The sequence below is a fragment of the Thunnus albacares genome, chromosome 22 (assembly GCF_914725855.1).
Source record: "Thunnus albacares chromosome 22, fThuAlb1.1, whole genome shotgun sequence".
NCBI lineage: Eukaryota > Metazoa > Chordata > Actinopteri > Scombriformes > Scombridae > Thunnus > Thunnus albacares.
Genome location: NC_058127.1, coordinates 3,863,672 through 3,890,930, shown reverse-complemented (window position 1 = coordinate 3,890,930; position 27,259 = coordinate 3,863,672). Strand labels below are relative to the sequence as shown.

At 36.7% G+C, this 27,259-nt stretch overlaps 1 protein-coding gene and 2 long non-coding RNA genes across 7 annotated transcripts; 1 reads left to right on the top strand and 2 right to left on the bottom strand.

Moving 5' to 3' along the window:
• Positions 1 to 8,096: 8,096 nt before the first annotated feature.
• Positions 8,097 to 18,194, top strand: LOC122974238 (low affinity immunoglobulin gamma Fc region receptor II-b-like). Of its 3 annotated transcripts, none has more exons than XM_044342238.1 (6): positions 8,097 to 9,084; positions 9,384 to 9,480; positions 13,029 to 13,295; positions 13,383 to 13,643; positions 15,685 to 18,132; positions 18,184 to 18,194. In XM_044342238.1, the coding sequence occupies exons 2-5, from the start codon at positions 9,450 to 9,452 to the stop codon at positions 15,822 to 15,824; spliced, it is 699 nt and encodes a 232-aa protein (XP_044198173.1). In that variant the 5' UTR covers positions 8,097 to 9,084; positions 9,384 to 9,449; the 3' UTR covers positions 15,825 to 18,132; positions 18,184 to 18,194. The 3 variants fall into 3 exon arrangements, with proteins under 3 accessions (XP_044198173.1, XP_044198172.1, XP_044198175.1); XM_044342237.1 differs by having other exon boundaries at positions 8,097 to 9,480; positions 15,685 to 15,825; positions 17,574 to 18,132; XM_044342240.1 differs by having other exon boundaries at positions 8,097 to 9,480; positions 13,032 to 13,295.
• On the bottom strand, positions 9,887 to 13,037 carry LOC122974313. 3 transcript variants are annotated; one of them, XR_006400315.1, is made up of 3 exons: positions 11,461 to 13,037; positions 10,344 to 11,415; positions 9,887 to 10,206 (listed from the first exon to the last, which is right to left on the bottom strand). It is a non-coding gene; the product is annotated as an uncharacterized LOC122974313 (long non-coding RNA). The 3 variants fall into 3 exon arrangements; XR_006400316.1 differs by having other exon boundaries at positions 10,356 to 11,415; XR_006400314.1 differs by having other exon boundaries at positions 9,887 to 11,415.
• Positions 18,195 to 19,234: 1,040 nt separating the features above from the next.
• On the bottom strand, positions 19,235 to 26,988 carry LOC122974297. Its single transcript, XR_006400293.1, has 8 exons — positions 26,743 to 26,988; positions 25,753 to 25,917; positions 25,497 to 25,579; positions 25,085 to 25,183; positions 24,524 to 24,649; positions 22,697 to 22,764; positions 21,869 to 21,952; positions 19,235 to 19,304 (listed from the first exon to the last, which is right to left on the bottom strand). It is a non-coding gene; the product is annotated as an uncharacterized LOC122974297 (long non-coding RNA).
• Positions 26,989 to 27,259: the final 271 nt, after the last annotated feature.

The window sequence follows — 27,259 nt, the reverse complement described above, 5'->3', positions numbered from 1 at the left end:
CCATTTCACCAGTGAGTTTTTTGGTTTTTTTACATCACGGATTGTAAATATGCAAGACTTTCAGGTTATTTGCAGCATTAATCACTCTGCACTATATGTGACATTTTAAGATTGGAAACCATGATACATATATCATATATATCATATAGTAACTTACTGTAAAATAAATTACAGTAAGTTACTTGTCAATTGCTGCCAGTTAATTACTGTAAATATAAGCACAGTAAACTTTCTGTAAAATAAATTACAGTAAGTGTACTTTGTTATTTAGAGTAGCAATTGTAAAATGAAACAGTAATTTAATGGTACTGTATCTACTTTTACAGTAGCTGTACGTATCTGTAAAATAAAACACAGTAATTATATGCTACTGTGTAATGGATTACAGCACCAGACATTTTGCAGTAAATTAAATTAGTCATATAATGCTGTAAACTTTCAAACCACATTTAAATTTGAATAAATGAGTACAGAACCACCTCTTTATTCTTGTATTATAATTAAACTGATGACTCTTTGATGACATCTGGTGGTATACACATTAGTGGAAATTAACTAAATACATTCACTGAAGTATTGTACTTAACAAGTGTGAGGTACTTCTACCATAATATATTTCAAAGGGAAGTATTTTACTTTTTATTCCACTATATTTATTTAACACATATAGTTAATAGTTACTTATCAGATTATGATTTTACACTTAAAACATATGATCATCTAATAAGCTACAAAACCAATTTGGCTTTTGACCCCTTACAAGAAAGCACTGTCTAGTTGTCTAGTTGGTGCTTTGTGAAAATATTTTGCAAAAATCAGAAAAAAAGTAAATACTAATTTGTGTATTAGAACTTCTTCTTCTCCCACTTATCATCTCACAACCCCTCAAATTTATTTGGTGACCCTTTGGAAGGGCTCAACCCCTAGGTTGGGAACCACTGAACTAAACTAGCTAACTGTATATAAAGTAGTTGAAACTAGCTCCACCTCCAGCAGCTACAACAGTAACAAATGTCATGGTTTGAATAATATATCAGTCCCAATGGCCATTTTTTCTTGCAGAACACATTTACTTAAAATACATTCCGCTAATAAATACTTCTGTACCTGTATTTTTTCTGCGGGACTAATTAAAGTCCCCCTTCTCTCAAAAATGTGTTTTTCTTCTTGTTCCTACAGTTGGATGTTTAAGCTGTTTGAGCAGACACAAACAGTTACATACATCTTAAAACATGTCTGGAGGGGATCTTTAAGTATTTACCATTGTTTCATTGGTACTTTTCCTTGAGTAAAGGATCTGAATACTTCTTCCACTGTTGGCCATGGCAAACAACAGTTCCATCTTTGCATTTATGCCTCCCTGACAACGAACAATGAGATTGTAGGTGAATGTTTGTAAAATAGCAGCTGAAGTGCAAAATTGTGGTGAGTTTGGTCAGAAAAAAGAAAATCAACAAAAAGACAACACTTGGATTATGGAGAAACAATCTAAATTTCATAGCACAAATCAGGCAAAATTTCTCAAAGGTCAAGGTGAAGCTGGCAGAAGATTTACTATAAAATGTGTATGAACCGTTTCAGAAATGATGTCATGTGTACTAAACAAAGACAACTATATTAACTGACACTGGTTTGTCTATTTTCTCTCTGTTCAGACTTGTACTTTATCATTTCACCCCACCAGCAGCAGTAATGAAGGTTCGTATGCGGTACAGCTGGAGATGGAGGACTTCCCCCGCCACACTATCTCCCTCAATCAAAGTGATGGTGTGGAAACAAGGAGAACTCCTAGTGATGCTCTCAGCAAAATACCGATCAGATTTGTTTTAATGGGTAGGATATCTCTCACTTTACCTTTACAGATTGGAGTTTTAACTCAGTGAAGACAGAGTTTATTTACTTAGCAGGAAAACTGACCTACTCAATAACTTTCATTTCATTCAATGAAACACATAGTCTGCACCTTTCACCTGGATTATCTCAATTTTCTACAAACAAAATTTATGCCATCAGAATAACTTGAAAGATATTATTATCATGACATTCACTGCATAATCACTGTGGTACCTTGATTTAGGCTCTGATTAGTTAGCAGTTCTGTTACAGAAAGATAAAGTAAACTTATTGTATGGTGGGCCCTATGTTTTTTTGTTTTTTCTCTATTGTTCCAGTGGACACTGCTGTGCCATGCTGCACAGAGGGAAAGTGTCTGCCCAGGTTTCTGCCTCCAACTCCAGCCAAAGGTGCGCAGCTGATCGCATATGTCAACGAGTCCCTGGAAATTAACATGAAGGCAGAGGCAACAAAGTCCCAGTGAGTGAAAAGCAAAACCAAAACATTAAAGGCTAAAAATACACTGTGACTCGAAGCATGGGACAGGAATCCGGTCCCTGGTGGCAAAGTCACATGCTTTGTACACCAACCCAAGCATGTAACAAGCACCTTTCTATGCTTTTTGCTGTGATATCATGTCTAACTAAAAAATCAAACAAAAAAAGGAGAACGTGGACTGAAGACAAAACAAAAATCACACATGAAATTCACATTTTCATTTCATTACATTTAAAACAAATTCACAAAAAATACCATATAGTATGAAAATCACATACGAAATGCTGTTTAACATGTGGTAACCCACATTTGTTTTATATGTAGCAGGATTATTTATCGCAAGATATCTTATGTTAGACATGTGAAACACATGAAATTCCCTGAATCCCTGTATCATGTGAATTTATTACAAGTGGAATGTCTGAAAACAACATGTGCCTGTATGTGATACATGTGTAAAAAAAAAATGGCATCATAAATTCACACATGCTTTTTTTATTATAAGATATACTAATTGTGAAGTATTGTTAAAGGTGTAATATTATGAATTGGAATGACATGTTAAACATATTCATATGAAGACATGTATTACACCAGATTAAGGCCATACTGCTTTTATTTGCCACATGCAGTGTGTAGAGTGAGTCTGAGGACTCTCACTTTTTAAGGTGTACGTAAACAGAATCTCACAAATGATAAAAGCAAAATAATATTGTGTTTCAGTATGAGTAACGTCAGTGGTGGAAGAAGTATTCTGATCCTTTATTTAAATAAAAATACCAATACAGCAATGTAAAAATACTCCATTACAAGTAAAAGTCCTGCATGAAAAATCCCACTCAAGTAAAAGTACATAAGTATTATGAGCTTGATGTAGTTAAAGTATTACAGTAAAAGTACATAAGTATTATGAGCTTGATGTAGTTAAAGTATTGCAGTAAAAGTAGTGGTTTGGTCCCTCTGACTGATATATTATTATATATGACATCATTAGATTATTAATAGTGAAGCATCAGTGTTAGAGCAGCATGTTACTGTTGTAGCTGCTGGAGGTGGAGCTGTTTACGACGCTGACATCAGCAAACTGCTCACCCCCATACACCATACACGCCATCTGCCCGGTACAGTGAAAACCAGGATTCATTTGTGAAGCGAACAATTCTCCAAAGTGCCAGATGCCATCGAAGGTAAGCAATTGCCCACTCAAGTTGGTTACGACGGTTTCTGACAGTTTGTGTAGAAATTCTTTGGTCATGCAAACCAACTGTTGCATCAGCTGTCCAGGTGGCTGGTCTCAGACGATCTTGCAGGTGAAGAAGCTGGATGTGGAGGTCCTGGACTGGGGTGGTTACACATGGTCTGCTGTCGTGAGGCCGGTTGGATGCACTACCAAATTCTCAGAAACAACATTGGAGACCACTTATGGTAGTGAAATGAAATTCAATTCACAGGCAACAGCTCTGGTGGACATTCCTGCAGTCAGCATGCCAAGCGCATGCTCCCTCAAAACTTGCAACATCTGTGACATTGTGTTGTGTGATAAAACTGCATTCTTTTATTGTGACCATCCCAACACACACCTGTGCAATAATCATGCTGTTTAATAAGCAACTTGATATGCCACACCTGTCAGGTGGATGGATTATCTAGGCAGAGAAGTGCTCAGTAACATGGATTTAAACAAATCTGTGAACAAAATTTGAGAAATAAGCCTTTTGTGTGCATACAAAAAGTCTTAGATCTTTTATTTTTAATTTTATTATTTTTACAAAAGTGTTGCATTTATATTTTTGTTCAGTGTATTTATACAGTAGTATGTTTTAGTGTAGCCAATATTGTATTGTAGATTATTTGTTTCAAGTCATAACATTTGTTGTTTTCTTTCATTTGGCCAACCACGTTCTGATGTTTTGATAAATTCTAATTTATCTCTGCATACTGTGTCTTGTGTTTTTAAAGGGTTTGACAGCTTTTCTTCAGTGGGCCGCACGGCATGGTAAAGCAGACTGGATTAGAGGGACAGTTCATCTTGAACTGGACTACATCAGAGAAGGAACATGGAGAAAACCATCCCATCTGCTTTGTTGTCCAGGCAGTGAACAAGTCAGTCTGTTGTCACTGTACTAATCTAAATATTAAGACATAATATGGTGCTTAAATTATGTGTATGGTTTCGCTAAAGATTAATATGAAAATGTAAGTATGACAAGTGCATCATAATTCCTTATTCTCACCAGTCTTTAACTATAATTAAAAGTATTTTTGAGAGGTACATTAATCAGTATTTCTGTGATGCACAGGATTCAAACTGTTAAAATGATACCTATTAAAAAAGCAGCATTTACTTAGATTTATTTTGTGTAAACATTTAATTTTGTTTAAAAAAACGCTCTTGATTTAATTTTTCAGCCTGAACAAGTATCACTCAGAGCTTCGATGTGTGATTGTAAACGTTAGAAACGGTGAGTAGAGTCACTTCGATGTTTATTTCGATTTCATTTGCTGCTTTTCACAATTATTTTTTTATGTTTGTTATACTTGCAGAACCAACCACCACAACGCTGCCAACAACTACCATTGCTCCCTCCATTAAGTGAATTATAGAGCAGCTCAACCAATCATAAATTAATATTTACATTTCCTTTACTGTTTTTCAATTATTTTATGTTTCAATTATTTTTATGTTTGTTATACTTGCAGAACCAACCACCACAATGCTGCCAACAACTACAACAAACACACCAACTGCCCCACAAAGTATAACCATCGCTCCCTCCAGTAAGTGAATCATAGAAGAACTCAAGCAATCATCAGTTCCTCACCAACACTACATCTTATGCCATTAAGAGCTTGTTGTCTTGCCCTGTCTGAAGTGTTTGTCCTGCACATGGTCACGTGTAAAAAGCTGATTACAAACCTGGTTACATGTATACATATCAGAAATCTGCATTATCCAGGAGAAATCTACCTGAGGAAATCAGGTTTCTCTAATCCCCTACCCCGATTCTGAAAACCAGGTTTCTCATTTACATGACATTTAATGAATCAGCTTACTGGTGAAAGCTGACTGTAACCAAGTTACCTTAATGCAGGTCAATGCCCTGATTGTCTCTCTGCAGGTGCTGACTTGTATCTGAGCCACTTCACACTTGACTCTAAATCGAAACAGAAACCCTGTCTACGGCCCTGATCACACAAAGCACCTGGTCATTAGCTTTCTGCTAGTTAACAGGCACTCTGCTCCACCTGTGCCATTGTTAGAAGTGTCGACCAAGAAGTTATCCATCTCAGAGAAAATCTCATCCATCACTGGTATCTTGCCACTGGAGCTATTGAACTACCTCATTGACCTCTGCCACAGTAACTGGCGAGGCCTTCCCTGAGTCTTTCAGTTGCCTCTGATGACAGCATAAACCTAAACATTGGGTTTGCTGAGAACATTAGATATCCCTGTGCTAAAATGGACATATGGTGTTTTGCAGTGAAATTGTTTAACATCTAGAGTCTCATTTTACCACCTGTTATTTTATACAGTCACTGGAAATGGAAGAGAAGTTCAGAGCAACAGGATGGAGTGCAGAGGATCTTGTAAATATACAATTTCAACATTGCTCTAGAAAACATAAGAACATCGTCTTTACAATTCCTTTAAGCACCTAATGTTTTATAACATTAATAACTAAAAGAACCTTGACTATCTTAAGTTGACTGAGTCAGACAGAGCACAGATATTGATCTTGCATACATTCTTTCAGTTATGAAAGCAGCACTGATTACAAAGTTTTTATCATTGTATTTGGTCTTGGATATGTGGCCATTATTGCTGGTGTTACAATATGGGCTGTGAGGAGATATGTAAGTCAAAAACCTTTTTATTGTAGTTATTTAACTGTGTAAACAAAGTGTTACATAAACCATTTTTTCTGTATTTTTAGAGAAGACAGGGCACGTGGGACATAGATGGGAGGAGGGTAACCTACTTCCGATGGAGCTCGCAACAGAGGGTAAACTACTTCAGCTATAAAGTCTGAAGGAGCTGGCACCCGGGGAGCACAAGAAACTGAAAATTTCTACTGCAAGCAACTAAAATACGTTTTCCAAAGCCTTTCATTAACCTTATTAAACCTTTCACGGAGACTTCTGTTTGTTCCTTCGATGCTGATGAAAACTGAGGGACTACAATTTTGCAATATGGATGACACAGCACATTGACTGCATAATATCCCAATGACTGTGTGATTTCATAATGCCAAATATCTTTCTTATTCTTGTTGTAAATCAACATTTTGGACTAAAATGATGATTACGTTTCTGCATCAGCATCATCAAATATGAGTATATGAGTATTAAGTATAAAGTGCCCCACTACGGCCAAAAGTGGCCCTGATGACAAGAACAGCAACATGAAATCAAACTGAAATCATTTAAATTTTCGATCCCTTTTTTGGCTTGTCTTACGTGTGTACTGTCCAGGGTGGGGGGAGGGAGGAGGGGGAACCTTAAAGAGTGGAGGAGCAAAGAACAGCCCTTGTCAGGCAGTTGATGAACATCATAATATATACATGGATAAACAAGACTATCATGTTTGCATGTTTATGTTAGAATAATCTATGTCCAGTATTACAGATGAATGTAGAGGCTGATGATTTGCTGTTATATTCTAACCTCCAGTACTGAAAAACAAAAATGTGACCATGAAATAATAAAAATTAAACTGAAATCATGAAATTCAAGTGAAATTGCTTTTCAGCAGACATGTGCACATGTTTGCAATACAGATATGCATGTTTATGTTTCTCCCTTTAATGAATATCAGATCCTAATTGTGATTGAAAAACTGTTTTGAGCAGACGGTCACAGGGTGTTGTCTTTTCCACGTCAAATAAAAGGACCTAACTTCAGAAACCCTTAAAATACATCTACATCTATGCATGTGAAGTTTTTTATTTTTTATATAAAAATGTTTCATTTTGTCTTCAATGGGAGCTTTAGTTGAGAGCAGACGTCCTAAAGAGACGTCCTCTCAAGTGGGATAAACGTCTTTGGGCATTACAGGTTTTTAACAGTTTAATAGTGATGTGAGATTCCACCTCTCCTAGAACGAGGGGAGGTGGAATCTGCTTTTACATTTTACATAATCCTCTTTTATTCTGGTCGGTGTTTACATCCTGTGGTAGGCCTGTGTTAGTGAGACCTTATAACACCTGGCTGACCAGATATCCAGCTTGGGGTGTAAAAGACTCCCTTCTTCCCTTGGGGATTTTGCAGACAGCATATCAAGTGTGCCACCAGGGATAAAAACACAACGGACCACTGCTAGACCACATTAAAGGACACATATTGTTCTGTTCCCTGTGCAGCTTTTTGGGACTCTCTGACCACTGTCTGGTTATGGGCAGAAATTAAAATCTGCAAAGCCTGTGGTATAAAACTGAGGAGATAGACCAGTGAGTCAAAGCTGGAGCTGCAGGCATGCTTTTGCCACAGTCCTCCATCTATGCAAAAATGTATTAAATGTTTATTTGAAGCTACAGTCATCCAAATGAGTGAAATCAAATAGATATCTTTCAACATTAGTCTTTTTAGTGCCAAAGTTCCTCTTTTTGTTATTATACTTCCACCGCAGCTCAACAGGGAAACACTGTCCGAAGAAACACAAAGAGGGAATTGAATGCTAAAAAGACTGTGAATATGTCAGATATCCACTTGATATGACTAACTCAGACTGCTGAAGCCTCATATAAGCTTCACATCAACTTTTAAATGACTGTATGGACAGTGGATTTTTGTCCCCATCACTTACATTGAAAGCACATTTGTATCTTTTAGTAGCCAGTATGTAACAGGAGGAATGAAAATAATATATTTCACTGTTCATATGGACACCTGACTGTGAACACGTCCTTTAAGGTTGTGCCATGTTTTAAACAACCATAATGGCAAACTTTTATGAACAAGCTAAAACTAAACTGACTGTATGTATCAGCTATGTGTCTTAAAATGGAGCAAATTCTTTTTCGACTTTCTGGCTGAGACAGCATACATATAAATAAAATATAATCTTGTCCTGAACTTATAAGAGTATTGATAAAGTAAGAGACCAATAAGCAGCTTTCATAATAGTAGTAGTAGGCTGTAGTTAAGATTCAAACAATACATATCTCTAATAATGATGGGATGAAAATTCACCTATAGTATAGGGCACCAAAACAGCCAGGACTGCCACTGACAGCCTACTGTTGCCTTTCAAAATGACAGGTAGGACAAGAAAACACTTGGATTATATCTAGCTTCTCTTAAAGCAATGCTGTAATACAATACTGATTCATTTACTAAATTAATCACATTATTGAGGTGTAACTGAGTTAAGATGGACATATAATACAAAGTGTTAAAACAGAGAAGCAGTCTGATGGTGGGTGGACACCATGCAGACTTAGCAATCAAATAAAGAAGTGAAAAGATGTGGTTCCTGTTGCTGCTCCAGGTTCACATCATTGTCTGTTAGTGTTGTTGTGGAGAGATTTCTAATCTGGTGCCCCTATTGGCAGTAATCAGCAGGACAACATCACTTGTCTGTGCTTTCAAAAAACAAAAATTGTTCATGTGTTATATTTACATCCTGTTTTACTTGAATATGACGTACAGATAACCTGCCTTGTGGCTGACAACAGGTTTGACTGTGTGGTTTCTGGTGAAGACAGTGGTCTATTCATGATGAGGTTGACTGTCATGTGGGTCTCACTTACAACAGTAAGTAGAATCGATTTGATTAAAATCTGTAAAAGATCATCAGCAAACTGTCCTTAGGAGATTTAGTGACATTAACTGACAGCACAGAATGAAGTCATAACTTTCTAAAGAATGTTTTTTATAATTTATAAAATGCTGACATCTGTCTACAGCCTGGGTTGATTTCTTTTTAAAGGTTCTGAAGACTGAGCTCAAGAAAGTTTGCTAAATGAATTAAATGTATGAACTCCGTTGCAGATCATTAGTGTTTTTTTATGTTGTTTTCTATTTTGGCTCTGGCTTTGATGATTTCCTGTCAGATAAGGATGTGGTTGACTGCAGTGTGAAACGCAGACTTAGAGGAAGACAGACCCCACTAACAGAAGATGGAGATCACATCACTCTGCCTGATGCTCTGTAAGAGATTTTACTTTTAAAAAATATTTCTCTCCTGTTCTTTCTTTTTCTCCACTCATCTACCAACCACTTGAGCAGATTACTCTCTGTATCTTTTTCATTGAATTCTTCTTTTCTGAATCTCATATATCAACCAGGATCTGTCTAACCTTTGGCCTAAAGTCCTTGATGATTTTCTCCATTTACACGTTGTTGTAACATAATTGATGAAACAAACTCGAGCAATGTGTACTGATGACACATAGGTATCTGGTTGAGAAAATCTTACAGCAGTTACAACTAAATTTAGATTTAAATTGAATGCCTGCTGCTCTGAGTTCTGAGACTGAGCAATCTTTCGACACCATTAATGTGCTGTACAACCAAAATAATAATCTTAAATAAAAAAAGAGGCTGACAGGTGCTGTCAGTTTCACAGGCATTTAAACTGAATCTTATAGGGGACATATCATGCTTTTTGTGATTTTCTGTCATTCATATCCTGTTATGATGTTGAATGTTAAATGTGTTCAAAGGTCCAAAACTTCATCTTGGTCTGAAGAATTCGTGTTCTACCCTGCTGACGAGTTGATATTAGCTCATCACACATGTCGATAAAAGGGCGTACGTTCTGCAGCCTTGAATGCTAAGGTTGTTCCATGTGTTGTTCACGTTGTCCAACCAACAAAGTGTTGAAATCAGGAATTAATGTCCATTAATCCTTGTCGGGCCTTATCCCAATGGTCACTTACCAAAGAAAAAAAATGAACACCATTAATTTATGTTTTCATGCATTTTGCAATCAAAATCTCAAGTTTTTCACAAGCCATAACTTTGTTTCTCTGGTAATACCGCAGGGTTTGAGTAAGAAGAGATTATCATACCACTATCATTACCATCTCATTAGGTTCGTATGCAACGGAAATGGTGCTTGGCAGGCTGTGGTTTGTGTAGACTCGCAAAAGACCCACCTGAAAGGAAGAATAATAAGGATATTAATTATATTTTGGGGATGGAAGGACAAAATATTATTTAGTGTCATGTCTTTATTAGCCAATAGACATTAAGTATAATCATCTCTTTGCTGATCTTTTTCATCATGTTCCTGAGGTAATGGACATCTGCTCCTGCCTGCACCACGTTAGAGGTTACGGCACGCTTCCGGTGGAGGTAGAAAGATTTGGCATCTGATGGACATTTGGACATATATGATTGAAAACTCATAGTTTTCAAAGTTGGGGTCCATTAGTTTCTGTGCAAGGAAGTCTCTCAGTGTTGTTTTCTTTGTGTTGATCTCATCCTTTTGATCTTCTTTTTGATTTAATTCTCCTCTTTAAGTGTTAACTCCTTGTGCTGTTTCTCCTTTTTCTTCTCAATTTCTCTTTCTTCAGCTGCATCCCAGTCACCAAAGTTGTCATAGTCTCCAAATAAGTTAAAAGAAATGTTGAAGTCACTCATTGTTGTAATTAGATACTAGCTTGTTAACGTGTTGCAATAAATTGTAAAGGCTCTCATTGTGCCCCTGTTGCTATGGTCACTCATTTTACTCAGAGCATTATTTAAGAACAGACAGTTTCAAGGGAACTAAGTAGTTCCACTGAAACAGTCAAAACCCACACCAGGACATAAATATAAACAGCAAAGGAAATGAGTCAGTCTGAAACTAAAAATGTAACCTCTTGGTAAATATGAATTGTAAAAAAAATCTATAATAACAATAATAATAATAATAATGATAATGTCAAACTGTAAATGAAGATCCCCAACAGCTGTGTTGGATTCCACACTAAAGTCTTGTGTTAAACCATCAAGGCTGTGCAGGTTACAGGCTGACTGCCTTGTGTTTAGTGATCTGCTAGCAGGATCTGCAGAGGGACTCCAGTGCACTCTTGTGTGTACTCTTTGGTGACATGGAGTAGTTCTCCCTCAGAGACTCCATCAGTGCTGATGCATATGCTGGGGGAGATAAAAATATTTAGATCACATTTAGTGTTGACTGACTGAAACTGCTAACTGGTTGATGACGGCTGGCCTCCACAGCCTCAGGTTCTCCACTCCCTCTCCTTCATGCCTGCATCCAAAGCCTCCCTGGACCTGTTTGAGAACAGAAACAATATGTTGAAAAGAAAATGTTAGACATAAAAAACAGCCAACTTAAACTAAACTACAAACATCAGAATACAATTTTTACCAACATGCCAGGCATTAAAGGAATGGTTTGTTCATTCTGGACTCAACACAAGTTAAAGATGTTGGGAAAAGGAACTGAAGGCTTTTACATGATGTTGAGACATTATCAGATGCTGCTGAACAATCAGCTGGCTCACCTGCTATTTATTAGCTGTTTCCTGACATCTCTACTTGCTCCTGAGATGGTTTCAAAGTTACACAGAAAGCTTGAAACTGCAAATATGCGTCTGTCCTTTTTGAGAGTAACTCTTATTTTACATTAATGTCATATATATGCTATTATGCAGGAAAATATGGTGAAGGTCAATCCTTATAAAAATCTTATATCACATTAACATAACACCACATGAGAATAAACAATTACAAATGTTCTAGCTTAACAAACAGAAAGTCACCAAGCTATGTAACTAGACACAAGATCCTGCGTTAGATAAGTTAATAACTAATGTCATGCCGCGTCAGACGGTAACCGCGTTTACAAAATAGGATGCTAACAATGTTAGTTAACTAACATTAGCATTATCCCTCATTGGCTGGTGGTTTTACAGGTTAGTTTCGCTGCCTCACAAGAATTAACACACATCAGATGTTACTTTTCAATTCAAGCTAGCATGTTGACTGATCTCGAAGTTAAAAACATTGGAACAAGGACTTACCAGAACAGTTCATCTCTTTGTTGAATCCCTCTAGTCAGCACTGCTGCTGAAGGCAGAACTGATGAAGCAGCTTTGTTTACCAGAGAAACCGCACCAGCTAACAGCCTCACACGGTCCTGGCTTTGACATTCCATGCTGAACTTCATCATATCGCAAATAACATAACCCTCCTGTCTAAAATGAGTCACAGTCACATAGGCAGCAGTGAAGTCTGTCTCTTCAACTGCATGAAAGCTAGCTGTTGCTGTTCCTGCGAGGAAGGTGGACTTCAGGTCCTGACAGGCTGGAATTTGTGCAGCCTGCACAAACAAAATTATTCATGATGATGAAAAATGATGAAATGCAAAACTAGCGAAAAAACAAACAAACAAAAAAATCACTAGATAACGACCGCTCAGGCTTATTAGTACCTAGCACTGCTCAGTGTACTGCAGCTGGGACGAGGAGAGTGACTCCCTTCTGTGATGTAATATCACATGTTGTTGAAAAAAAATTTCTGCCTTTATGTCTCGTTAAACTAGTAAAATCATTCATTAACCTTTAACAGGATCATTTTCATGATACACGAATTTATTAAAATAAGTTGATTCATGCAGCTTTAACTGTTACCACTCAACAACAATATAACTGCAGCAAGCAGACTGTATTTAACACATATCATCAATTATGTATACAGAAGAAAATTTAAATACATTCATAATTATTTCCCTTTTGAACCCCCAGCAGCCACACTGAGCATCAGTCCCAACAGATCTCAGTTTTTTCAGTATGACCAAATCTCTCTGAGCTGTGAGGCACCAGCAAACTCCAGCGGCTGGATAGTGAGGAGAAACACTTCGAAACTGACATCTCAGCAATGCACGTATGGCTGGGGAATCTCAACTAAATCCTCCTGCATCATTGAGAATGCCTACGAGTCAGACACTGGATTGTACTGGTGTGAGTCCCAGCGGGGGGAGTGCAGCAACACCGTCAACATCACTGTTACTGGTAATACTAAATGTAAACTCTATTAGTCATGAATCAAATACATCAATTATGGAAATTTATACTGGTGTTTATTCTCCTATATTTCAGATGGTGTTGTGATCCTGGAGAGCCCTGGACTTCCTGTGACAGAAGGAGACGATGTGACACTTCTGTGTTCCTACAAGGAAGAAGATGAAATTAAATCTACATCAAATTTCTCTGCTTCATTCTACAAAAATGGGGTTTTCATCGGGTCTCAGCCTGCAGGAAAGATGACCCTCCGAGCCGTTTCCAGGTCTAATGAAGGCCTTTACGAGTGTGAACACCCCACAAAAGGAGGGTCATCACAGAGCTGGCTGGCAGTGAGAGGTGACAATGATCTTCTGCTTCCTGTAGACACTAGAGTGTGTGATAGGAGGAGGTCAGCTGTAGTGGCAGCATTTAGCTGCTTTGGAAGCTGAAATAATGTCATTGGATGAGTTTAAACCCACTGTGTGGAGCTAAAACACTATAGTACTTCAAGCTAATTAGACTAAAACCTCCAAACCAGAGTTGTAGCTTCCACTGAGGACAATGACATTATGTCTGTGGTATTTTTTCTTGAAATTTGGGGTCTATAAACTCTAAATTACATATTCAAAAACCGATCATATCTTTCTTTTTAAGGTTTCTCCCAGTGTTTTTGTCTCAATGAATTAGACTTAATTTACTGTAGATCAACAGATAAAGTATTCAGTATTTTCCCACCAAACCTTATTCCTGCCTGGTGTTTAAGGCTTTAAAACACCATTTAGACCTTAATGTTGGGAAATCAAATGTACAGGTTGAAGGAGGAGGACCATACACAGACTTGTTTGTTTCATCAACTTCTAATTTGAATAGCATTGTGCTGAATCAAAGTCCAATGTTTCAACTTACGCCTTCATCAGGGGCCAAACATGAATACCGGGTTGAAAACCACTTTTTATAGATTTCCATAAGGCAGCTTATAGGATGTGTTTGTTTTACACATTATGGCACCATCTTGTGGTTAAATTAAAATGCATCAATCCAGCCAAAAGAACAAACCGAAGAACCAAATTCCAATATAATTTCCAACAAATTGTATTAAAACTAAATAATAACAGTTAAACTTAGCTCGTAAGGAAACACAAGTCTAGCTCTTCATTCAGTCCATGTGGAGAAACTGTTTAATTTATGTATCCAAAATACTTCACGTTTCAAAAGCAATAGATCCAGATTGCCGCCCCACTTATTGCAATGTACTTTCTCAGTGGCTTGGAAGTGTAGACTAGAAGTTGTGTGGCTGTGTTCTAGAAAATGTTTTGCTACAGAAGAAGTTAGAATCTGTCTCTTGTCTTCTCTAATGTACAGAATATAAAATGGAACTGTTGAAGGATGCGGTTGGTGATTTTTTAATATTTTTCTTAGTGTCATCAAATCTCATGTATAGAGCCAAACCAACAATGAACTGATCTCTGCAATACTGTGTGTCCATCCAAAGTCTGATATGTCTTATTCCTCAGTGACGTTGTTATCCAAAAACTATTAAAAACACGTCAGTCAGCCACGCTGCTGATCTGGGTGACATGTTCCTTCATTATAAAGAGTTCAATCACATTAGTTTGTTTAGAAACGGCACCAAAGACTAATAACAGTGATCATGCTTTCAGTTTCCATAGAGTAGTTTTGTGTAAGGCAGACGCCACGGAGCATCTGCGGCAACGTGGTTCAGTTTAAAGAGCTACACTAGCCTGTTGTGCTACATAACACAACCTCTTGACTTTGTGATACATTATACATTTCTCAACAAACTTCAGTACAAAGTGCAGTGATGTGGCTCATTGACGTGTTTTTAATAGTTTTTGGACAACAACGGAGATCTACGGCACAGAGGAATAAGATATATCAGGCTTTGGATACACACACAATACTTGTTAGTACATTAGTTCATTGTTGGTTTGGGTCCAAACATGAGATTTGTTGGCAATAAAAAAAATATAGAAAATTGTCCTTTAACCGAATAAATGAAATATGAATGATGGGGGACTCATGACCTCATTATTTCTAAAATCATGACTATGGTCTTGCCCTAAACTAATATTTTTTGTGAACCAATTTATAAATTCATACCCTTGTATTACTTAATTTCTGTCCTCAATAGAATCATTGTGTGTGCAAATTCACAGAACAGAAAATATGAAATTTCTATGTTTAAGCCTACCATTACTGCCACCTACCACTACAGACCTTATAGTATAATAAATTAGAGTTGGAAGACTGTTGAGAATATTCTTATGGCACTAATTTGGAATTAATTAATGGAGAGATTTCTTTTCCTTGGCTGACTTTTTGGGAAATTTCCTTAAATTGAGCCTAATTGTTGATCACACACTTTTCTTCCTCACAGCTGGAGCTCAGCCTACAAGTGTCCCTACCACTCCTCCTGCTCCTCTTAAGTCTCTGCGCCTGTTGTGCACCATCCTGCTGTTCATCCTCTACAATGTCATCCTCATTATGTGTGTACTCATTTACCGAAGGTGGGCTTGAGGTAAGAACACCTCAGAAAACCCTTAAAATAACAGAATATATTGATCCCTTTATTGATGATGTTTTCTGTCGGCCTCTTCCACAGGGGGTCAGAGGTCAGACGCTGCAAAGACTGAATGTCAACATACTGGTGCTAAAACTCAGCACTCTGTAACTCATATTATCAGCTTAATTAAATCAATGTATCTGTTGTCATTAACTCAAAGATACTATCAGATTGGTTTGTCAGTTTTATGTTCAAGTTGTCATTTTAAAATCAAACATTTCAGAACTTATAATTGTGACTTCAAGTCTTAGGACCTAAAATCAAGAGCTGTGTTTCCCACTGAACAGTCACTAGACTTTACAAACATTGTTATTGTTGCTCTTTGGCAAGAAATCTCTCCTTTTCTTTTACGCTACAGTTTAAACAATACTGGCACGCTTGTTTTCTTTTTGGAGGGGGCGAGTCACATGAGTTTGGCAAGTGGTGACCTGGTTGTGGCTAATGAGGTGAGGCTAGCAGCAATAGAGCTGGTTGTCACAGCTGTTACGGACTAGTCAAGTCTAGGGGCTTCAGTATTAAGAACCAATACTAGTCCTAACCTGGAGGGTGTAGAAAAGGAGGAAACGTGGAAGAACACAGAGGAAGACGGACTGGTTTCCAATGTTAGAGATAGACAGTCTGGAGGTGGGTTACCTTATCGGGTTTCCACGCCGACTAGCATTTCAAGTCCCTCCGATTCGGCGGCGCTGGGCGTTGCTCTCGTGAGCCGCGAGCTCCTTCTGGCGGTTCAGTTCAGTTTTTGGTGGTTGGGGGATGGGTCCCCGAAGAACAAGACTGGTTTTACTCAAGGGTCCGGCCGCAGGAAAGGTGTGCAGCTGTAAGGTCTCGAACGCTTCTAAAAAGGACGTCTCTCTGGGCTTTAACTCAACTCGTTTCACTTTCAATGTTCGCGCTTTCCCAGCTGAGCCTCATCACGTTACTCCAGTGGCTGCGCGCGCACCTCACCGTGACGTCCTTTTATCAACCCGCAGCTTAACCACACCCCCTTGTTATCTTCTCAATGAAAACCAGTCCAGTTTAGGAAAGGGAAAGGAAGAAAGAGGAACTATAAACCCCGCCCCCTTTACTCCTAACACAGCAACAACAAGACTAGCCTTTAGACTGCAAAATAATACGCTGACAGAATACACTGTAACATGGACGCCAGTGAAAAGTATTTAATATCACTATAGAAATCAATCCATGACCACCATTTTTATTTTTTTCTCTTTTTTGAATCAAGTTAATGATTGTTTTCATCTTTTTATGTCAGTGCTGCTCTACAGTATTAGCACTGCATGTTACCTGTGCTGTAAGATGTAAGTACAGTGAGAACTGAAGGATAGTAATAACATTTATGACTGATATTGATTGAGGGAGAAAGGGTTGGTTCAGATTTGTAAATTGCCTTAGGAGGGTTTGAGAGGGTAGGACTCACTTGTTTGTTAATTCATTGTCAGAATTCTGTGTTTTTTGTTTTTATGTCTGTATTTTTGTGATTCAATAATAAAAATTAAAATTAAAAAAGGAAGTGAAAGAATGCAAAGCTAAGGGTAGACATGGTACATGCAGGTGACAACTTATCAAGATTACTGACAGGTGACTTAAAAAAAATGACACAACATTAATGAAAAGATGAACTGTCTGATGCCGCTTATGTGGAATTAAATTAAAATACATACAATGAAATTAAAAAGACTACGTCCTCTCTGCTCTTCTTACAGCTCAAGCTGAAGCAAAGAAAAGAGCTTCTGACTATCTCACACTGGAGGGATGAGTCCTGTTTCCATGAAGATCAATTATATAGCAATAACCTCATTTAACATTTATATATATATTTTTAGAATTTTATATTTTCTTATGTTTATTATCTCTTAGTTACTATAAAGTGTGAAGTATACTGTGCTTGCTTTTGCTAACTTAAAAGTGATATTTACATGGTTCACTTAATAAATAGTCTGCATGCACTGCACATGTCAAAAGTACATTTTTCTGGATCTTGCATCTGATGATGCCATATAGATATATATATATATATTACATTATTTTAATTTGTATTGTCCCTGTAAAATCACTAAATAAATAAATAAACTTCTTCTAAATAGACTTCTGTTTTATAGGTATTTGTTTTGGGATTGTTTGTTGTACAGGGATAATCTCTATCATACTTTTTACTGACAAAAAAGACATTTTAGAGCTGACAGATAGATTTCAGAGGCATCATCAGCCATGTAGACAAAATGTCACAGTATGGACTAATCGAGCTGTTTATGACTTTCCTCTGTCATCTGGTACATCATCAAATATGTTTACTGTCTTAGTTTAGCCTGTTAGTGTGCTAACATTTAGCAAAACACAGCTGAGCTAATGGGAATATGGTCCAAAAACTAAAGTATTCAATGAAAAGTTAAGGGCTCAACAAAGTTATTACAATTCATCTTAATTTGTGTACCAAATTTTGTGCTAATTCATGCAATAGCTCTTGTGACATTTCAATTGAATCTATAAATGTGAACCTCATGATGGTGCAAGATAAAGAGTCAGAGGATCATCAAGAGCCACAAATGTCTGTCCAGAATATCACGGTGACACATCCATCTGTTAGTTTTTGAGTTATTTTATCCTGGATCACAGTAGTGGACCAACACTGCCATTCCCAGAGCCTAGAATCTCAAAACATGCAGGTTTGTGCATCAAAACCAGTTTGTAAATTAAATTTCATGAACTTGTTATAAGTGGCTTAACTGGGACATAAGAGTTAACCAACAGTTATTGTCTGGTATAGACAATATTATCATAAATCACAGTATTTGCACCGCCAAGATGTTCATACACCCATTCATTCGTGTGTGTGTGTGTGTGTGTGTGTGTAAAACTTAAATGAATTATTACTTCCTGAAGCACTTAAGAATGTGCAACACCCAAATTTCACGAAAAGCTGATCAACAGCATCATACATGACTGTATTACCAACTACCTGTTAGTAACATCCAAGACACTGGCACTTGGTTATTTATAGATTACACTGGATAGATGTCATGTACCCAGAATGTACTGTACTGTTCTCATGGGTTTTGAGTATTTCACTGCAATTTTTCCAGTCATTAAGTCCATTACTGATTAGTTTGTGAGAACAGCTTGCAGCAGAAGCAGTAAAGACTTTTTTTCTTGGAATATACCACCCAGCTTCTCTTGATTTTCTCTCTATTCACTAATTTTCTGTAAAAGTGGTGGTGATGGGAACTTCTCCCATCCTGTCATTGTGGAAATGTAGAGTCTTATTTTACCTGATATGATCTCTGCTGACTAACTCCGTCCTCATCATATCAGACAGGATCTATAGCTGCTGCCTTGATGGACTCACATACTTCAGGATCTGTTCCAGTTGATGGTGTCTGCAGGCTGTAGAGTAGCAGTGAATGTTGTGCTTGTTGTTCCTTCACCTGCAGGCAAATCTAAACATACAAGCAAATATAGTTATTAATCCTTTAGTAAGAACACACAATGATTCATAAATTACAACACATCAGGCAATAAACACATCTGGAGCATAAATTATAGATAACGGTTGACCAGAACTGTTCAATTACATGAGTGAAAAAAGGTCAAGTTTCCAGGTTTAAATTATTTTTGATGGGAATAAGTTATTTTAGCTTTAATGTGTCCTGTAGAGAACTAACAGTCTAACAATGATTAGTATTTAAGTTAGCTATGTTCCTGTTCTTAATATAGAAATGATATTTATGATTCAATATATTTTATTGCACTAGTGTCACCATGACAATGCAAATATGTAAGAAACCATTTAATAATAGATCATATTGGTATTTGACTTGAAACTTTCTTAAATGGACCCATAGTTCAGTGTAGTTGTAGCTCATTTGAATTAAAAAAAAAAAAAAAAAAGATCCAGTAGGTGGCGATACTGCCTAAAAATGAATGAAGAAAATGAATGAATTAATGACTGAAAATGAAAATGGCTTTCTGTCATTGTTAAGGGTTAGAAAATGAAAAATGAAGTTTTGGCCAAAGTACTAATATGATAAAAATAGATTCCCCAGCATCCATTTGTGGACAAATAGACAAAACATTCCAGATGGGTCAAAGACCAGACGAGCCTTTTTTTTGGTTACATTACATTAAATTACATTCCGGATACATTAAATTAACAAAAAAGAGAAGTAAATACATTTATAACATATTAAGTTAAACTATATTGTCTACTTTATCATTTCACTTATATTTGAAGAAAATGAAGTGGAAATATATGTATGAAATAATGTCATGAAGTGCAAAATTGTCAATCAGTGTAATGGTCCCAACTTCAATATCACTACTACATTTTTAACTAAATATATAAAATTCTAAATAAAAGTACACTTTCACTTTCTAGGCATATTTTTATGAATGCCATTATTGTTGTATTAAAAGGATTTTGCATATTGTTTTGATATTAAAATCATCAGGGGACTTTTGTCTCAAATATTCGGTTCATTTGAGGTCATTCAGTGTAATGAGATCAAGAAGCCATTTTGAAATCATATCACAAACTGATAGTCATGTGACAATCTGTGACATCATCAAAAGGACCCCTGAAGACCTATTTATAAAAAAAATAAAATAATAAATATTAGATATTTTCATCTTTTCATCCTGTGGTACAATGAAAATACAAATCTAAACACATGTATTCTTTTAGATAACTGTAATTAACTTTGTAGGTCAAGATCATTGTTTGATATAGGTGGCTTAGTGTTTGCCTGTAAAATATGATTAAGTATTTTGAGTAGCCATATACGTTTGAAATTTATTAAGGCATTGTTTGCCTACCTGTTATGCACATTGAAAGAGATTTACTGAATCAACATTTTATTTTCTGTGCAATAATTTATACCTCTAAACATTCTTGATTTAAGTCTCTAACTTTTTCAACATGTTTTATTACACTAAGCAACATAAAGTGCTATCTTATGCCAATTGTTCTGATAACAGCATTTTACCACACATTCATTGTTCAATAAAATTGTAAAATAAAATGTCATTTATTCAGGATTCTGAATAGTGTAGTCTAATGATGATAATATTACAACAATAGTGGCACTGATGGTAGAATTTTACATTGGTTTTTTAACAAAGCGTCATTCAGTGTAAGAAGTTGTGGTCATTCAGTGTAATGCATATACTAATACAAAAATCAAGCAATATGCTAATGAATTTTGTTTATTAAAATATATGCAAAAATATATAATCAAACTAAATAATATTGTATTTTAAACAGATTTCACTTTGGGTTTTTTTTTGAGTTTCAATGAAGTGCTTAAATATAGTACTTTAATAAACCATACACATCCATTTTCTTGTGCCATACAAGATTTTTTTGTATTATCAATTTTACTACACTGAATGACATTTTAGGGGACGTTGTTAAGAAATCAGAGTAAAAATGTAGGTTGATTACCATTTTTTGAAAAAAAAAAAAAATTAATTTAAGTTAAATAATATTAAGTTAAACAATATACACTCTAATGTCCTGAACAAAGAAGAAATTTTAAGTTGTAGGATAGTTTTTTGGTGCTTGAAAACCCAGTTTCATTTTTGACTCAGATGTACAGGATGTACGTTCATAACTGATTGTGAATATTTGACAGAATTATAGCAGAAATGTGTCTGGATTTGTCCATATTAACATTAGTTACATAACTGCAGCTGTAACATACAATTAACAGAGCTCATCTGCTGCAGTGTTTGATATGATGTTAGATGTTTTTGACCTGCAGCTGTGTTTAAACATACAGAACATCCAGACTGTTACACCACTGCACTAAGTCCTTTGTCTCATTCTACTGCATATAAAGTAGCACTGTACAAATAAACTATATTTAATTTGACTAAGACCTACATTTAATTAGTAACAAGGCATAACTGTAACAGTCAATAATAATAATAATAATAATAATAATGACAACATTACAGTGTATTATCAATTACACAGCGACCACAAATAACTGGCTGAACATACCTGCTTCAGAGTTTGGTGTAGATGGGAGATCAGATGTAACTTCTCCAGCGGCTGGAGGCTTCTGCAGATGTTTCCTGAGAGCATCTGGATAATTATAGAGTAGATATTAGCCTGTTACAAGCAAACACATGTAGCTAACGACAAACACATGTAGCTAACGACAAATAAGTGCTGCAGCCTGTTGCAACAGCTGTGTTTAAGTTCAAACTTAGTTATAACATAAATTATTACTAAGTTGTGATTTATGCATCACTAAAATAAAATCTTGCACCACAGAGATAAGTTACAACATAACTAAATATTTACACACGTCTCTGAGGGTAGGTGTCAATCATAACATGTCACAGAACTCACTGATCGCAAAACAGCGGTTTTTCTGCCACACAGCGTAATTTTTTCATTAACTGCTGCCATTTTACAACACAGTAATCCAGTATAGACTTAATTTATTGATATGATATTTCAATATTGATCTAGCTTACTACAATGTGCTACAATACCAAGTGGATCATACAAGCTGACACATAGCTAGTGCAACCAAGTGCAGAAATCTACGTTTTTATGGATATAGTGTTAGTCATTATCACTGACATTGGTCTGAAATTTCAGCACAATGCCTTGCGTTATAGGAAGGAGCAGTTATCCAGACAGCTGCTACTGACTTGCCATTCAGATTCATATCCTTCATTCTGTAACGTTATCTGAGTCCAGCAGCTATCGTAGCATCATTGTCTAGCATTAGCTTTATTGCTACTTCGCTAGCTAGCTGCTACAAATGAAACATCTACACACAAAACGGCATTTTATTGCTAACATAAGACAACATACCTCTATATTGGGCTTTCTTTTCCTCCTCTTATCTCCGTTTTCTTCCTTGTGCACCTGAAGGTTTGGACCTTTACATTATGATATAAAATGTGAATATCTGCCTCTTGACATCTCCTCACAGACTTGGTCTGTGATGCATCATCCCTGTTTTTCAGTGCACACAGTCAGGGCCAGACTGGGAAAATCATTCACGCCGGGAAATATAGTGTGAAATATAGCTCCAGCCAGGCCACTTTTTAAGCGTGAGGTCTGGGGGTCCCCCTCTGGGAAAATTTTTAGTTACAAAGACTTGATTTCCTCCATTCTGGTGAAATTCAGTATTTAGTATTTTAGTAGGGTATTATGCTCTACCATGTTGGCTGCTTTAACATTGACGGGACAATAATGACGCATCGGTAACATTAGCTATGTTAGCTACGTAGCAAATGTTAGCTAGCACGTTTATTTACCTTTCTTTTTTCTCTTTTTCTCTCTGCTCCACTCTTCCTCTTTTTTCCACTGTCCATTTGCTGCTAAGTCATTTAGCCACACTAAATGCACTTGCTGCCAAATGCAAAGTGTAACTGCCATCTATTCTCTCTCTCTCTCTTTTTCTATCATGCCTAGCTGTCACAGCATGCAGGGCAGTTCAGGGTCAAAAAGTCCGGGCTTGCGCACAGTATGTTTATTTTTCTTTGAGGCCGACCAGTGCCCATCAGACAGCGTGGCGCCCTTGGCAACAGCCTTTATGGCCTATGTCTTTATGCCATTTTTCAGTAAAGTCCAAGCTGATGTATTTTAATGTCTTGTTTTGTCTGATCAACAGTCCCAAATCCCCAAATAATTCAGTTTACTGTCATGCGACACCAAAAAGCTTAAAAAAAGTTCTAGAAATAGTTGAATTGTTGGATTCAACTACTGTGAGGTTGGAAAGGTGTGATGTGTGACGACCACCATCCACTACAACCTCATGTAAAAAGTAGAATTATCACCTCTCTGACAATGTCAACAAAAACTTTTTCATGTAGAAGATGATTATAAGAGATGGTTAATCTTTGTACAGTTGATGTACAGATGTATTAACTCCTCATCATCTTGTTTTTGTCATATGACCTCTGTCTTTTTCAAAATAAATAAAAGTTATACTCTCTTTTTGTTGTTGAAGTTTTCATCCACTCTTTCCTGCTAACGGGCTAAGCTCTTCAGTGGCTCATAACAGTCACTACTTTAGTGTTTTGTTACTTCACCATCCTATAGACAGTGAGAAAGGGAATGTGCTGATATAGTTTTATGAAATTTGAGGAACTTTAAACAGCGAATATAATTTGCAACCTTTGATTGGATTTAAGACTTAATGTTTCCAAAACTCAATACTGGATACTTCAAGAGTTAGTCATTCAGGTGAATGATGTGTTTATTGATAATGCCAGATATGTTATGAAGTGACCTACTAATACTGGCAATCTTACCCTGACTCTTCAAGATTTATTACAGTGAGATGTTCTGGTAGAAGGCTACTTTCATCCTCTGAACATTTCTCTGAACGAACAAATATTACACAGCGTGAATTCAGCCTCAGCTCACAATAAAACCTCTGCATGTCCCTCTGTTATAACACTGTGACTCTGTGCACATGTAAAACAGCTGTCAGTTTATTAGAGCAGCTCTTGCACTGAAATGTTTACTGCACATTATGTGTAATCTCAGTTTGAATTTTAAAAAAATCAGTATGAAGCTTAGACATGTGGGATCAATGCATAATTATCTCTGTCACTCATGATGCGATTGGTCCACTGATGGAACATAATTCTTATAATGATAATCCAAATTTTTCATCAGTAAACATACCTCTCAGTGACTTCAATTCTGTCGGGGTCAGGGGGTGGTGGTTGGGCTCCTTGTTTTCAGGGTAGCTGTCCCCAAATGGCCATAGCTAACTCCTTGACAAAGAGGCCACACACGACACCCTATGACCTGAAATAGATGAAAACAAAACATGTTTTAGAAATGAGTAAAAGTTTTATCATGAAATAGGTTTTCTAGTCTTTTTTACTTTATTTTATTTTATTTACTTTTATTTATTAAAGGTCAGGAGCCTCTGGATCAGACATCTATGTCGGCCTAGAGCAGTACCTATCAAGCTGGAACCTGACAACATGTCAGGTTCAAGAAAGGACACTAGTAATTGTTGAGCATCTTCCAGCATTGTTCTTTTAACCCTTCTTGTCCCTTTAGCATAAAGCGATCACAGACTAGCCAGGCTGATGCACATGAAATGATCCAAACCAAGTTATCCAATTAACTATTAAAATACTTTTTGCTTCTGTACAAAGAAATTATTTTCCAAAACAAACATATACATTTTTAATTCAATGAAATACACTAGTGGTATTCGACAGTGGTGCCAACCTGTGGAGGTGGTTCTCCCCTAGAGGACCCCCCTCTCTCTTCAATGACTTCAAAACACTGGCCAGCACTCCCAGTCAGGGCACTGGGATAAAGCAGCACCTAGAGGTTGGAGATTTTAAAAGTCCAAAATCCATCTTTTTAGGATGTAGCCAGTTAAACACAACAGATCTATAGACTGTCTTTGCTTTCTTAAATTCAAGATTCTGTACGCTATGATAGAAAGTTCTAAAAAGTACAATATAATAAACTATATTCTTTAGGGTTCCGAGAAATAAATTTGGAGAGACTCTGAACATTTTAATACTAAGATATAAGAGTCTAGTATTTACATAGTAACACCCAAAAACAACAAAAAACCCACATAAACAGCCATGTTTGTAAAAATGTGTTTTTGTGAATATGCAGAGTTTACCTGCTGGTTATGAATCTTACTGCAGGACTGCTGTTGCTGCTGATGACCTCATACAGGGTGCTCAGAGTTGTACATATCTCAGCCTGTGTACAATCATAGTATGAAACACAGTGTTTAAACCTGATAGAAATAATTTTACTAGAGATATGATCACATATCAATCATTATAAAAAGTAGCATTTCATGATTGTTCATTTAATTATTCTGCCTCTAAACAACAATAATATACAAAAATATAGACCTGTTGTAAAGATACCTTCTCTGTGTCAGACTGTTCTGGTGCCATGGCGGTGCAGAGTGGCTCCTTCCAAGAGGATGGGGACAAAAGTCGTCTATCTGGCTGAAGTAAGATGGGGCAGGTGGTGCCATCCATTCCATAAAAGGCACACTAGGGGTCTGGCTGTCAGTGGGCCCGCAGAAACTGACAGACACATGTTAAATATAATGGTATGGCAAAACGGTATGTATAGTCATCCATCATGCAGATAAGTCTACCTAGTCTAGAATTTAAACTATGGTTCCCAGGTCCAAAACTGTAAATTGTAACTTACATTCAAATTTGAACTTGATTAGACAATTGCTTTTTAATTTTTTTTTTTGTTTGTGTCCTTCAAATTCATTTAATAACACAATAAAGGGAATAGTTTGACATTTGGGGGAGATATGCTTATTCACCAGTTAGTTGAGAAGATCAATATAATACCACTCTCATGTCTGTACGTTAATTGTATTGCTGGAGCCAGCAGCTGGTTAGCTTAGCTTAGCTTAGCATAAAGACTAGAAACCAGGGAAGACAGTTAGCCTAGCTCTGGCCAAAGGTAATCTGCCTACCAGCACCTCTGAAACTGACAAATTTAGCTGACTTGTTGTATCTCATTCGTTGTATTCGTCCATACAACAAAGAAAGACAACTTGCTGTTTTTCAGGGGATATAACATTACCGCCTTTGATTTTGGGAGAGGCTGCATAAAGTCGAGTGCTATAGTATGTCAGCTAGGTTAATTTGTACTAGCTAACAGTTAACGTTAGCTAAAACATTCACTGAACACAGCTGAGTTCAAATTAACGTTAACGTTAACGTTAGTAAACTGTAAATTGCCTTAATTCTCGAGGGTCATATCTAACGCTAGGTCACTCTGAATGTGATTTTACCTTCTTTAGAAAAACAATACATTGATATTATAAGTGTAGGACGGTTTATTAAGAGAACGTCACATTATAGGCAGATAAAAGTTAGGCCACTTACCGCAGTAGCAGTCGGCAGTTAGTGGCGGTGAATTTGCTGTCGGTGAATAAAATAGAAGCCCGCCAACCGTCGTCACTAGATGTCGCACTACGCATGTCCTGAACACAGAGATGATTTTTGCCTGGCAACAGCGGGGCCAGCCCGAGTTACACTATCGAGCGACCGAATGTCACGTGACTGAGTGATGGCATTACACTATTGGTCGGCCGAATGCCACTTCCTGTATCAGATTCAAATTAAAAGCCCTCGCTTCAAATTAAAAGCCCTTTAGCGTTTCATATACTGTATTTTTTTTTTTTTTTTTTTTTTTTTTTTTTTTTTTTTTTTAGCCATGATGCATCACACTGAGCCACAGCCACAGTAAATTGCCTTGTTAAATAATACCACTGCATTGGTCAATCAAAACCACAGTTCCTGCATGTAAACTATGGAACATGGAATATGCCACCTCAATTATAGTAAACTGTTAAATTGTTTGATTATATGAATTTATTTATTATTTAATTTATTTATTTAA

Bases quoted from the DNA above. Each gene is read 5' to 3' on its own strand.
- LOC122974238 (XM_044342238.1), top strand. From the start codon at position 9,450: ATGGAGATCACATCACTCTGCCTGATGCTCT. The intron at 9,481-13,028 runs GTAAGAGATTTT...TTGAACCCCCAG, and splicing joins ATCACTCTGCCTGATGCTCT to CAGCCACACTGAGCATCAGT. The intron at 13,296-13,382 runs GTAATACTAAAT...CCTATATTTCAG, and splicing joins CGTCAACATCACTGTTACTG to ATGGTGTTGTGATCCTGGAG.